At 36.4% G+C, this 11,488-nt stretch overlaps 2 protein-coding genes and 2 pseudogenes across 2 annotated transcripts; 3 read left to right on the plus strand and 1 right to left on the minus strand.

The window, feature by feature from the left end:
* Positions 1-1,284: 1,284 nt before the first annotated feature.
* Positions 1,285-2,760, minus strand: LOC110896118 (annotated as a pseudogene).
* LOC110893639 lies at positions 2,605-3,302 on the plus strand (annotated as a pseudogene).
* Positions 3,303-5,967: 2,665 nt separating this feature from the next.
* Positions 5,968-8,807, plus strand: LOC110897187 (uncharacterized protein At2g29880-like). Its single transcript, XM_022144008.2, has 3 exons — positions 5,968-6,222; positions 7,593-7,910; positions 7,999-8,807. The coding sequence occupies exons 2-3, from the start codon at positions 7,593-7,595 to the stop codon at positions 8,278-8,280; spliced, it is 600 nt and encodes a 199-aa protein (XP_021999700.1). The 5' UTR covers positions 5,968-6,222; the 3' UTR covers positions 8,281-8,807.
* Positions 8,321-10,212, plus strand: LOC110897186. Its single transcript, XM_022144007.2, has 4 exons — positions 8,321-8,604; positions 8,834-9,371; positions 9,442-9,673; positions 9,752-10,212. Exons 1-4 carry the CDS (start codon positions 8,321-8,323, stop codon positions 10,210-10,212), a joined length of 1,515 nt encoding a protein of 504 aa, XP_021999699.2.
* The last annotated feature ends 1,276 nt before the right edge of the window (positions 10,213-11,488 follow it).

An 11,488-nucleotide genomic window follows, 5' to 3' on the forward strand; every position in this document is an offset into this window, starting at 1 on the left:
TTGTGGTATATTTATATCGGAATGTCATGTTTGGATTTAAGCTTTTTTCTAACAGGAAATGTTACTCCTACATACTTTACACCAATTATTTAAATTACTTTTATTATCTAAGTTTGAACCTGAACCTGAGAGCTTCTCTCGAAAGGGCATATGTCTCAACTTAATGACCTAAACTCACATTGACATCTAGAATTCTGTAACATATCATATTTTATTATACTCTAAATAAAAAAAAAAAGTTATTTAGTTAAGGGGGTGTTTGGTTTAGCTTTTTGAAACAACTTATTGACTTATTGGTCTTTTTAAGCCAATAAGTCAAAATAATGTTTGAACAAGTGAAAATGACTTTTTGAAACAACTTTTTGTATATGGTGGAAAAGTCATTTTGAAAAGTTAGGAAACCTTGCTTTTCAAAATGACTTTTCCACCCAACACGCAAGACAACATTAATTCATTTTAGTATTATTTTTGCAAGTTCATTGTAATTTAATTACATAAGTTGTCCTTATGTGTGTTACGAGTCCGAGGTGTAAGCCAAGCCAGATGTGACCGAAGACGCTTTGATCTTTTTCAGAGACCCTTTTTTTGTCATTTAACATCTTTTGTGGGTTTTGCATAACAAAACCCTTACAGTTAAGTTTATGCATTAACAAAAAAAATAATAATAATATATAAGTTACTTTCTCTAGCCCGGAAAGCAATCCCGGATGATAACCTAGTAAATAAATAAACATCAATCAGTCAATCAAAACAAACATAAACTACATTAAATATGTTTATATCCATATCATTAAATATGTTTATTTTTATTTATATCACTATTAACAAGTATTTATATCCAAGTTTAACTTAAAAAAAAAAAAAAAAAAAAAAAAAAAAAAAAAAAAAAAACACTTATATTTCAACACTTTAAGCATTATAAATTTAACTAAAATCAAGCTTAATGTTTTCCTCAAATTACATCCCAGTCTGTTTTCTTTATTCGTATAACTGAGAAGTTCATCTACAAAAACAACAAAACACAAATTACAACGTTCAACATGGGCCGGCTAAAAACTTCAGTTGATACATGGGCTGGCTGAAAACTTAATGGAACTTTATTATTACATTAGTTGCAACTTATTTTGGTTGTCTAAGTGAAATCCATCACTTAATTGACCCGTTTGGTTGTCTAAGTGATAACACAATCCACCCGTGAACAACACGACTCTACCACCAACTTCAATGAACTTCGCCGCCGGCGAAGACCACAACCAACAACCCATCGACCACCTTCTCTCCATCCTACTCCTCCTCTCCGACCAAATCCGTCACGCCATCACCGACTCCAAATCCTACAAACTCGAGTGCACCGAAGTCGGTAAACTCATCGACCACCTCTCCACAATGCTCCGCTCCTTCGTCCGGTTCACCACCACCACCCCCTCCTTCTATGACCTCCCGGTCCGCCGCGTCTTCTCGGACCTCACCCGCCGTGTCGTCACCATCGTAAGCACTAGCGAATTTAGAAAACTTTTTTCACTTCTTGATGCTTCCATAGGTGACTTAAAATGGTTAATTAGTATATACGATGTTGGTACTGATAAATCTGATACTGGTGTTGTCTTATCTTTGCCTCCAATTGCGAGTAATGATCCGATTATTGCTTGGGTTTGGTCTCAACAATCTCATCAATGGAATCACCAATGCAAGATAACACAATAACACCAATGCATGACGCTGTGTTCTTTCATTCCTTCCCTCTTAACAATCTCATCAACGGAATCACGCCATCGAATTCAATAATCGTCTTCGAATGCTCCGTACAAAGAAAGTTATCAGGGGACGTGAGCTTCCCCAAAGCAATCGCGGCTTCTGTTACCACTTCAGGGTTTTGGTTACTCAGTTGTTTGACCAACGGGCCGATCACACGCGTTTCCCGAGCTGGGAAAGTCCGGGCCAGTGACCCGATTGATTTAATAGCTGGAATTTCAGATTCTTGGATCAACCTTAAAAGCTGATCCACTACGGCTTTTGCGGCAGGTGAATTAGTCCTGAAAGCCGCTCGTCTGAGCTTGGGATTTGATTCCGCTGCGGCTGCAATCTCCATGACATTCATCAAACACTTGGTCTGTAGTTCACCGGTTTCGGTTTCTATAAGCTTAGCGAGAACTAGTAACCCTTTTGTCTCGGTTAACAACTTGCTGTTTGCAAGATTACCTATAGAAAGCATTCATAACGCCCGTGCACAACACGTCTTCAACTCGAGTTTCAACTCAGACGGCTCGTTTTCCCTCTCTTTCCTGTTAATCGACCACGTAGTTGTCGCAGGCTGCGGTTACGCTTTTTAATCTGGTTAATAACGATGATAGAGCTAGGTTGGTTACTAGTGAAATCGGGGTTCCGGTGATATTTTGGTAAGTCACGTTTATTATTTCAACAGCATCATCCTGTAAATCACTTATTCTATTATAATGATAGGGTTTGAAACATTGTTCATGGTGATAATTGGTTGCGTTTCCGGAACCTCCCTGAAATCACCGACCAAAAATCAACATGTTAGTGACACCTTAACGTTATAGTTGTCTTTTTTTCAAAAAATCGACATTAGAAAAATGCAAAACAATGACAATTCATGTAACAATTGTCAACCAACATCTTATATTACCTGCCAAGTCTTGATTCTAACACCATTTGTTGTTCCAGTAAGATTAGCCCCATCAATTGTCCATCCGAAACAGGAAAGAGAGGGAAAACGAGCCGTCTGAGTTGAAACTCGAGTTGAAAACGTGTTGTGCGATTTCTAGAGGTAATCTTGCAAACAACAAGTTGTTAACCGAGACAAAAGGGTTACTAGTTCTTGCTAAGCTTATAGAAACCGAAACCGGTGAACTACAGACCAAGTGTTTGATGAATGTCATGGAGATTGCAGCCGCAGCGGAATCAAATCCCAAGCTCAGACGAGCGGCTTTCAGGACTAATTCACCTGCCGCAAAAGCCGTAGAGGATCAGCTAGTAAATCAATCGGGTCACTGGCCCGGACTTTCCCAGCTTGCGAAACGCGTGTGATCGGCCCGTTGGTCAAACAACTGAGTCACCAAAACCCTGAAGTGGTAACAGAAGCCGCAATTGCTTTGGGGAAGCTCACGTCCCCTGATAACTTTCTTTGTACGGAGCATTCGAATACGATTATTGAATTCGATGGCGTGATTCAGTTGATGAGATTGTTAAGAGGGAAGGAATGAAAGAACACAGCGTCATGCATTGGTGTTATTGTGTTATCTTGCATTGGTGATTCCGTTGATGAGATTGTTGAGACCAAACCCAAGCAATAACCGGATCATTACTCGCAATCGGAGGCAAAGATAACACAACACCAGTATCAGATTTATCAGTACCAACATCATATATACTAATTAACCATTTCATGTCACCTATGGAAGCATCGAGAAGAGAAAACAGTTTTCTAAATTCGCTAGTGCTTACGATGGTGACAACACGGAGGAAGATGCTTCTCCGGCGGCATTTCCGTACGAGGGTTAGGGCACGAGTGAGGTTGCGGGTGAGGTCAGTGAAGACGCGGCGGACCAGGTGGTGGTGGTGAACCGGACGAAGGAGCGGAGCATTGTGGAGAGGTGGTCGATGAGTTTACCAACTTCGGTGCACTCGAGTTTTTAGGATTTGGAGTCGGTGATGGCGTGACGGATTTGGTCGGAGAGGAGTAGGATGGAGAGAAGGTGGTCGATGGGTTGTTGGTTGTGGTCTTCGAAGTTGGTGGTGGAGTCGTGTTGTTCACGTGGTGGATTATGTTATCACTTAGACAACCAATGAAGTGATCGACTTCACTTAGAAAACCAAAGAGATCAAAATAAGTTGCAACTACTGTGATAATAAAATAATGATGCAAATGTGGGTTATTGGTATGGTGACCGAGGGATGGACGGCGACGGGGTGGCGGCACGGGGGTGACAGAGCGGCGCCGAGAAGAAAGAGGGGGGCCCACATGTGTTGCTCCGTCCTGGACGGCGAAATTCCGACGGAGAGGACGATGACTGAACGGCGACGGAAGGGGCGGCACGGTGTTCAACCCGACGACGGACCGGGACGGTAGGAGGACGACCCCCGTACCGTGTAGCCTTATAAACTGGTTTCAGGAAGCTTGGAATTGTTGTGCACGAATAATGTGTTGAGGTGGGCCCGGTACGATGTAGAATAATAATGTGTTGAGGCGGGCCCGGTACGATTTTTATTCTGTCTGTCGAAAGTTGATGGGGAGATATATTTGTTAGTGGTTTTGATGTACCATAGAAGATATTAGAGGATTAATGTCTCACATGCATGTTCTAAAGTAAACCAAACTGGATTAGACGCATCAATAATTGATATTCAATTTAATACAAACAGTTGTACCATAGAAGATATTAAAGGATTAATGTCTCACATGCATGTTCTAAAGTAAACAAACACGAGATGCATCAATAATTGATATTCAAACATGTTATGTAAAACAGGTAAAGGTTCATGTAAAAAAGAGGTTTTTTGTGAGAAAGGTAAGAAATAATGTACACCATTAGATCTTTGATCTAATTTGTAAATAATGTTTACCATTAAACATATTAATTTTCTAGATTAAGGGTATGCATGTAAATTTAACATTTTTAAATTAAGAAACTAACATTAGTGCATATGTAACTTCCCTCCGTCTTTTTTTAAACGTCAATAACTTTTTATACGTAACTTTTTTTTAAAAAAAAATTACACCATAATAACAACGAGCGTTTTTTTATCTTTAATATGAGTACCATATTGCTATACTTATATAGAGAAAAAAAATGTTTCGATAAAAACACTACGAATAACATTGCAACCACCATTCAGCACGTATATAACGCCATTCAATCATTATATAACACCATTCAATAAGTATATAACACCATTCACTAAGTATATAACACCATTTAAAGATCTCTATAAAAACACTATGAATAACACTGCAAAATCACCATTCAGCACATATATAACGCCATTCAATAATTATATAACACCATTCAATAAGTATATAACACCATTCAATAATTATATAACACGAATAACATTCTGGAAATGGAGGTAGTGTCTTTAATAGTGTTATATACTTATTGAATGGTGTTATTGGTGTTATATAATTATTGAATGGTGTTATATAATTATTGAATAGTGTTATATATGTGCTGAATGGTGATTTTGCAGTGTTATTCGTAGTGTTTTTATAGAGATCTTTTAAAAAAAATCATGTTCCTATAAATAAGGTGTCAGTTATGGAAGGTTTTGGATTAATTAAATCAATGATAAAATTACTTATTTACCATTTTAAATTAATTTAGATTGAGGACACATGTCATCTCCATAATATTTCTCACACTTTTAACTTTTTTACAATAACCTTACCCATGTAAAACATATACAACTCATCATCATTATCATCATACTCAGCCTTGGACATGAGGATGGTAAGATGTAGACACCCTTACCTCTACCCCGTAGGAGTAGAGAGACCGCTTCCAATGAGACCCCTGGCTCGATAGTAGTTTTGTATCAAGCCTTTGACATGAGGCACATAACACTCGGCAATCGGGACAAAGGCCGATTTGTGCGTGTACTCCTTGTCTTTCGGCTATCAACGCCACCACATGATGCATGATTACTCATCCGCCGCTTTTAATTTTTTTTCACGAAATCAGTAAAATAACGTTAAAATTAGTGAAATTTCACTATTGCCCCCGAGGGCCCACACATATATATACATAATATGCGCACACTTCAAGCAGAGCGTATACAACTCTGTTGGGTACAATGAATTTTAAAATATGCCATTTGGTAGGTTTTACGTAGCTGAGGGACTTCGAATGCAATATATGCTAAGTTTAAGGTTGTTAATGGTTCTAATTAAACTGGTGAATGCAATATATGCTAAGTTTAAGGTTGTTAATGGTTCTATTTAGGGTATGTTTGGCAACGGGCTTTTAGGAGCTTTTAGGAGCTTCAAGCTTCAAGCTTTTAAGAAAAAGCTCCAGGCCCAATAAAAGCCTTGTTTGGTTGAAAGACCCTTAAAGCTTTTAGATTAGTTGAAAAGCTCTTTTTGAAACGCTGGTGGAAGTAGCGTTTAAAACCCCTACAAGCTTTTAGGGTTAAAATTACTTTAATATCCTACAATCGATCCCAAACTGGAAGAACGTATCTGATCGCAAGTAAAAGGCAACAAAGGTATGTTCAACTTCATTAATTAGACATCAAATTTCGCAATTTCACTTCGATTTTCACATACCTTGCATATTAATTAATGATATCCCTTTAATGTTCATCGTCACTTTCAATAAGGTTTTTATGTATGCCCTTTTTCAATTAATCATATAAAGACAAGATTACAATCTGATTATTGCGATAAAATATGACTTAGTGGAGTTTGATTGACTTTTTAATGCCACAACATGATTATTGAAATAAAATATGATTTAGTGGAGTTTAGATGTTACCATAAGAACCATGCAAGAAGAATACTCTGTTAACGGTGGATACAAAAGGATTTAATATTAAAGGGCCATATTATTATAAGCAATCTTGATTCTTGAATATAACAAACATTTTCGAAAACTGACAACAGCATAAAAGTATGCAAAATGGAAAAAACACACTATTTCATCATGATTCTAGGTGAACCTCATACAATAACAACCTCAGATAACAAGAACAAATTGTTTTTTTATGGTTAGGCTACAAGGTGTGGTATAAAGCTCCTAGGGGCTTTATCATGCTACCTCCCATGTCACACAGGGGGCTTTAACACCCCTTCCTTTAACTTGTAGGGTGTGGTATAAAGCCCCCTCAATGCCATAGCGACCCCTTATCTTGACCGAATGCCTCGATCAAGCCAAAAAACGTCCGTTAGCACGATGGCGGAAGGGCCATAGCGCCCCCTCTTAGCGGCGATGGGATGGTCGATGGCGCCCCGGGGCGCTATTGTTGTCGATGTGGCGGGGTGATAACCCTTGAGAAGATAACTCCAGAAGTAATGAATTTTTTTGTTTGGTTAGGTTAGTAGTTGGAAAACTAAGTGCAGCAGAACATGTCTTGTCTTGAAAAAACTGATACTGCATTTACAAAACCAATGTAATGAAGATGCCAATGTTTGTACAACTTACAGTAGTTGACTCCATATCAAGTTTCCTTCTCAAGTTTCCTTCTCTAACTCTAAGCTCATGAGATAATAAACTCAACTTGTTTACACTAAATCCCTGTACAATGGCCAACAACAACATGCATGATTAATCCTCATCAACTGCTACTCAGCTACTAGCTGTCATACTTAGAGACTTTAACTACCTTTTTCGGTACCTCTTTATTCTTCTGATTAGAGCAGCCCACTTGCTTAATAACAACTAAATACTAATAATCCGGGTGATATCAGCATTGCAAACTAAACAATTGCCCAACTACATGTTATAGAGTTCTATTAGTACTAGTTAACACTGTTTTAAATCATTTATTTTATTTATGTCTGGTTTTGATGTAGCATTGTTGTAAGTGATATCAGAATCATAGGTTGGTTAACACTGGTATGTATGCATGGTTGCTAGATGGATTCTAAGAAAGAGAAAGGGAAAAGAGAAATTTGGCCAAAAGAAATGGTTTTAGAATTATGTCGGTTCCTAAACAAATATATCACGAAGCATGGTCGAACTTCCCCATTCAAATGGGTCACACTTCAGCCAGAGTTTGAAAAAGTTATAAATCATAAATTCGCCAGTGATAAAGCTATGAAGAACAAGTATGACAGTATGAGAAAAGAGTATAACCTTTGGAAGTCACTTAAGAATGGAGAGACTGGTCTAGGTTGGAATGAAAGTACCAAGCAACTTAATTGTTCTGATGAATGGTGGAAAAGAAAAATTCAGGTGACATAATATAACTCATTCGAAATTTAAATACCATATAATATTCTAGTCTGAATGATAACTAAAGATTCACCATTATATTTTGTAGGAAAACCCGAAAGTTCTAGGAATTCAAAATAACCAACCATCTATACAACTACAAGAAGAGTGGGATATGTTATTTGGAGATGTAGTTGCTAGTGGGGAAAATTGTGTGGCACCCTCTATGGATCCAACTACATTCAATGAGGTGCATGTTGAGAACCTTGAGGATGACAATGTTGAGAACCTTGAAGATGACAATGTTGAGGGAGGTGAAAATTTCTTTAGTGACTTTTTGAATGAAGTAAGTCAACCCGATGCATCAACATTAAGCCCAAAAAAATTTTGAAAAGTCTACTAAAGTTAACACTAAGCCTAAACCAGTTAAGATGAAACGTAGAGGGAGAGAATCATTGGGAGCTTCAATACTTAAAGAACATTTAACTCAAAGTAATATGAATCAACAACGTGCTCTAGAAATATTAGAATCAGATTCTTCCAAACTCAGTCAAAGTACTAAGTTTAGTATTGAAGCTGCTATGGGTTTGCTTAGCCGGATGGTAGATGCAGGATTAATGAGAGAAGATGAGGAGTTGTGGTTATTTGCAATGGATTTATTTGAAGATCCTGTGAAAAGAGAAATGTTTATAAATGTGCCACATGATCATGGTAGGTTAGCGTGGCTGCAACGAAAGCAAAGGCTCTCCAACTAAAGTTTTCTTTGAGGACATGTTACGAAGACATTATTGTTTCTATTTGTTTGAAGTTTATTGCTTTTGGATTGATTTATTGTTTTTTACCTTGATGTTTTAGTGACATGACTATATGTTAAGCTATTTATTCATTTATATTTTAGCTATTAAATTGTTTGTATGTTAAGCTGATATTGAATTTATTATCAGGGTTACAATGAATAATGAAACAAGTAAGAAGAAGCACAAACTGCATTGTTATAACTTTTTGTTGGATTCAACCTATACATGTGATCTAGTTGCTGCATACTATTATAAGCATATATACAAGGAACCATGCATGACATCACCTCAAACGGGACAGGCTTGGATGATGGAAGTTTTAAATGGCAATCCTATACGATGTGTAAATGCATTCAGAATGCATCCAAATGTGTTTACGAAATTATGTAAAGAGCTTGAATCAAACTATGGATTACAGTCGAGTGATAGAATGTCAACTTGTGAGAAGGTGGGGATAATTTTGTATACATTGGCATTGGGTTTATCTAACAGGGATGTTGGGGAGCGTTTTCAACGTTCTGGGGAGACTATTAGTAGAGCCTTTCATGAAGTTCTAGAGGCAATAGCTGGTAGAGGTAAAGGTTTTCAAGGTTTAGCACGTGACATTATAAAACCAAAAGATCCAACTTTTCAATTCGTACCACCTCAAATCTTGAATGACAAAAGATACATGCCGTATTTCAAGGTATTAAATTGATTAATGTCATTCCTACTTGTGTACTTTGTTACTTGACTAATATTTAAATTATATATAGGATTGTATTGGATGTATTGACGGTACACACATAGGGGCCTGCATCCCAGAGAGTCAGCAACTACCTTATATTGGTAGAAAAGGGGTACCAACTTTCAACGTAATGGCAACATGTGATTTCGATATGTGTTTCACGTTCGTATCGATCGGATGGGAGGGATCAGCACATGACACGCGCGTTTTCATTAACGCGACCCAAAATAGTAAATTCAACTTCCCACAACCACCTGAAGGTAATATTTATATTTGGAATTGTTTCATCTTATTTTTAATAAATTCCAACACCTTTTGTTTTTCAACTCCTTTATCAGGTAAATATTATTTGGTTGATAAAGGATATCCAGATAGAAAAGGATACCTTGTTCCATATTCCAAGACAAGATACCATCAATCCCAATTTCAAAGAGAGCCCCCGAATAATATGCAAGAAGCTTTCAACCGTTCACATTCATCTTTACGAAGTCATATTGAGAGGTCATTTGGAATTTTGAAGAAACGATTTAAGATACTTGGTAAAATGCCCAAGTATAGCGTGCAAACACAAATTGATGTTATCATGGCTACATTTGCATTGCATAACTATATACGTAATTCTCAAGAAGATTTCATGTTTACTGCAATGGAGCAACATCCAAACTACATACCACGCGATGAACTGCATGATGTTCGTAACCATGACACAAGCACTAGCGGTCTATTTGAAGGAACATCGAATGAGATGAAACATGTTCGCAACGAAATCGCTACTTTGATATGGAATGCACGACATTAATGATTTAATAGTATTATATTATGTTATGACTGTTTGTCAATAACTATATTTTATTTAATTGAAAATGATCATGTTTTATTCATTTGAGAAATAACTTATATATATATATATGTGTGTGTGTGTGTGTGTTTGTGTATGTGTGATTACGTTTAGTATTATGTTTTTTTATTTATTTATGCCCATTTTGGTCATTTTATACATTTTATTAAAAGCTCCAGCTACTATGCCAAACACCTTAATATCAAAAAAAGCTACAGCTACCAGCTAGTAGCTACCAGCTTCCAGCTTACAGCTACCAGCCACCAGCCTCCAGCTACCAGCTGGTGGAAAGGCTTAATATATATCGTCACCATTTTTAATTTTCTCGGTTGGGTTTTTTATATAAAAAACTGGATGCTCGACTTTTGGATTTTCAAATTGGAAAGGATAATAAGAATGTTTTGAAAAAAAAAACATAATAAAATAAAATAAAAGAAACTGATATTCTATATTTATTCAAGGGTAGTGTTCTTTGATAATATTTATTCAAGGGTAGTGTTTGATAAACATGTTTTGAAAATCTTTCATAAAGTAAATGTTTAAACTTTGAGATAAGATTTGGATTTACAATTTTAATTTAAATGCATGAAGGTTTAAACGATTGTAAGGTTTGTAAGAAAATTTTAAAAAAGTTGAATAACAGTTAAAAGTTAAAACAACATATACTAAAAGGATTCATACAAACAATGAAATGAGAAATTTGATATGAAAATATTTAACTTTACATAAAAAATGTTAAAGTCCTCTATACAAATGATAAGTTCTATAAAAACTTAAGGTTGTAGCATTTTGAATGATGAAAATCAAAAGGGTTATACTTATTGAGTTGTAAAAGTTGATCTAAAAAGATGGATAATCTAGTGGAGAGACATGTAAATTCATGTGTGTTAATAAGAAAGAACAGAGAGAGGGTGACCAAGAAGAGAGAGGAATCTAAACTGTTAAAAAAATGGTGAAGAAATAAAGAAAAAGAAGTTTTACAATTATCACAAGTAAAGAACATCTGGAATCAATTCCTTGATAAAAACTTAAAGATTTTTGTGTTAGTTATGAAGCCATCGTGTTTAAATTATGTAAAATTAAGTCTATTTAGGTTAGAAATAGCTTGCAAGAGTGAGAAAAGTGAGTACGAATCTATCAAATATCATAACGGATGTATAAACTTTGTGTATGTTTGGGTTTCATAGTAATCTAGTTTAACTAGTTTAATACCCGTCCGGTGGACGGGTATTTTAAT

The sequence above is a fragment of the Helianthus annuus genome, chromosome 12 (assembly GCF_002127325.2).
Source record: "Helianthus annuus cultivar XRQ/B chromosome 12, HanXRQr2.0-SUNRISE, whole genome shotgun sequence".
NCBI lineage: Eukaryota > Viridiplantae > Streptophyta > Magnoliopsida > Asterales > Asteraceae > Helianthus > Helianthus annuus.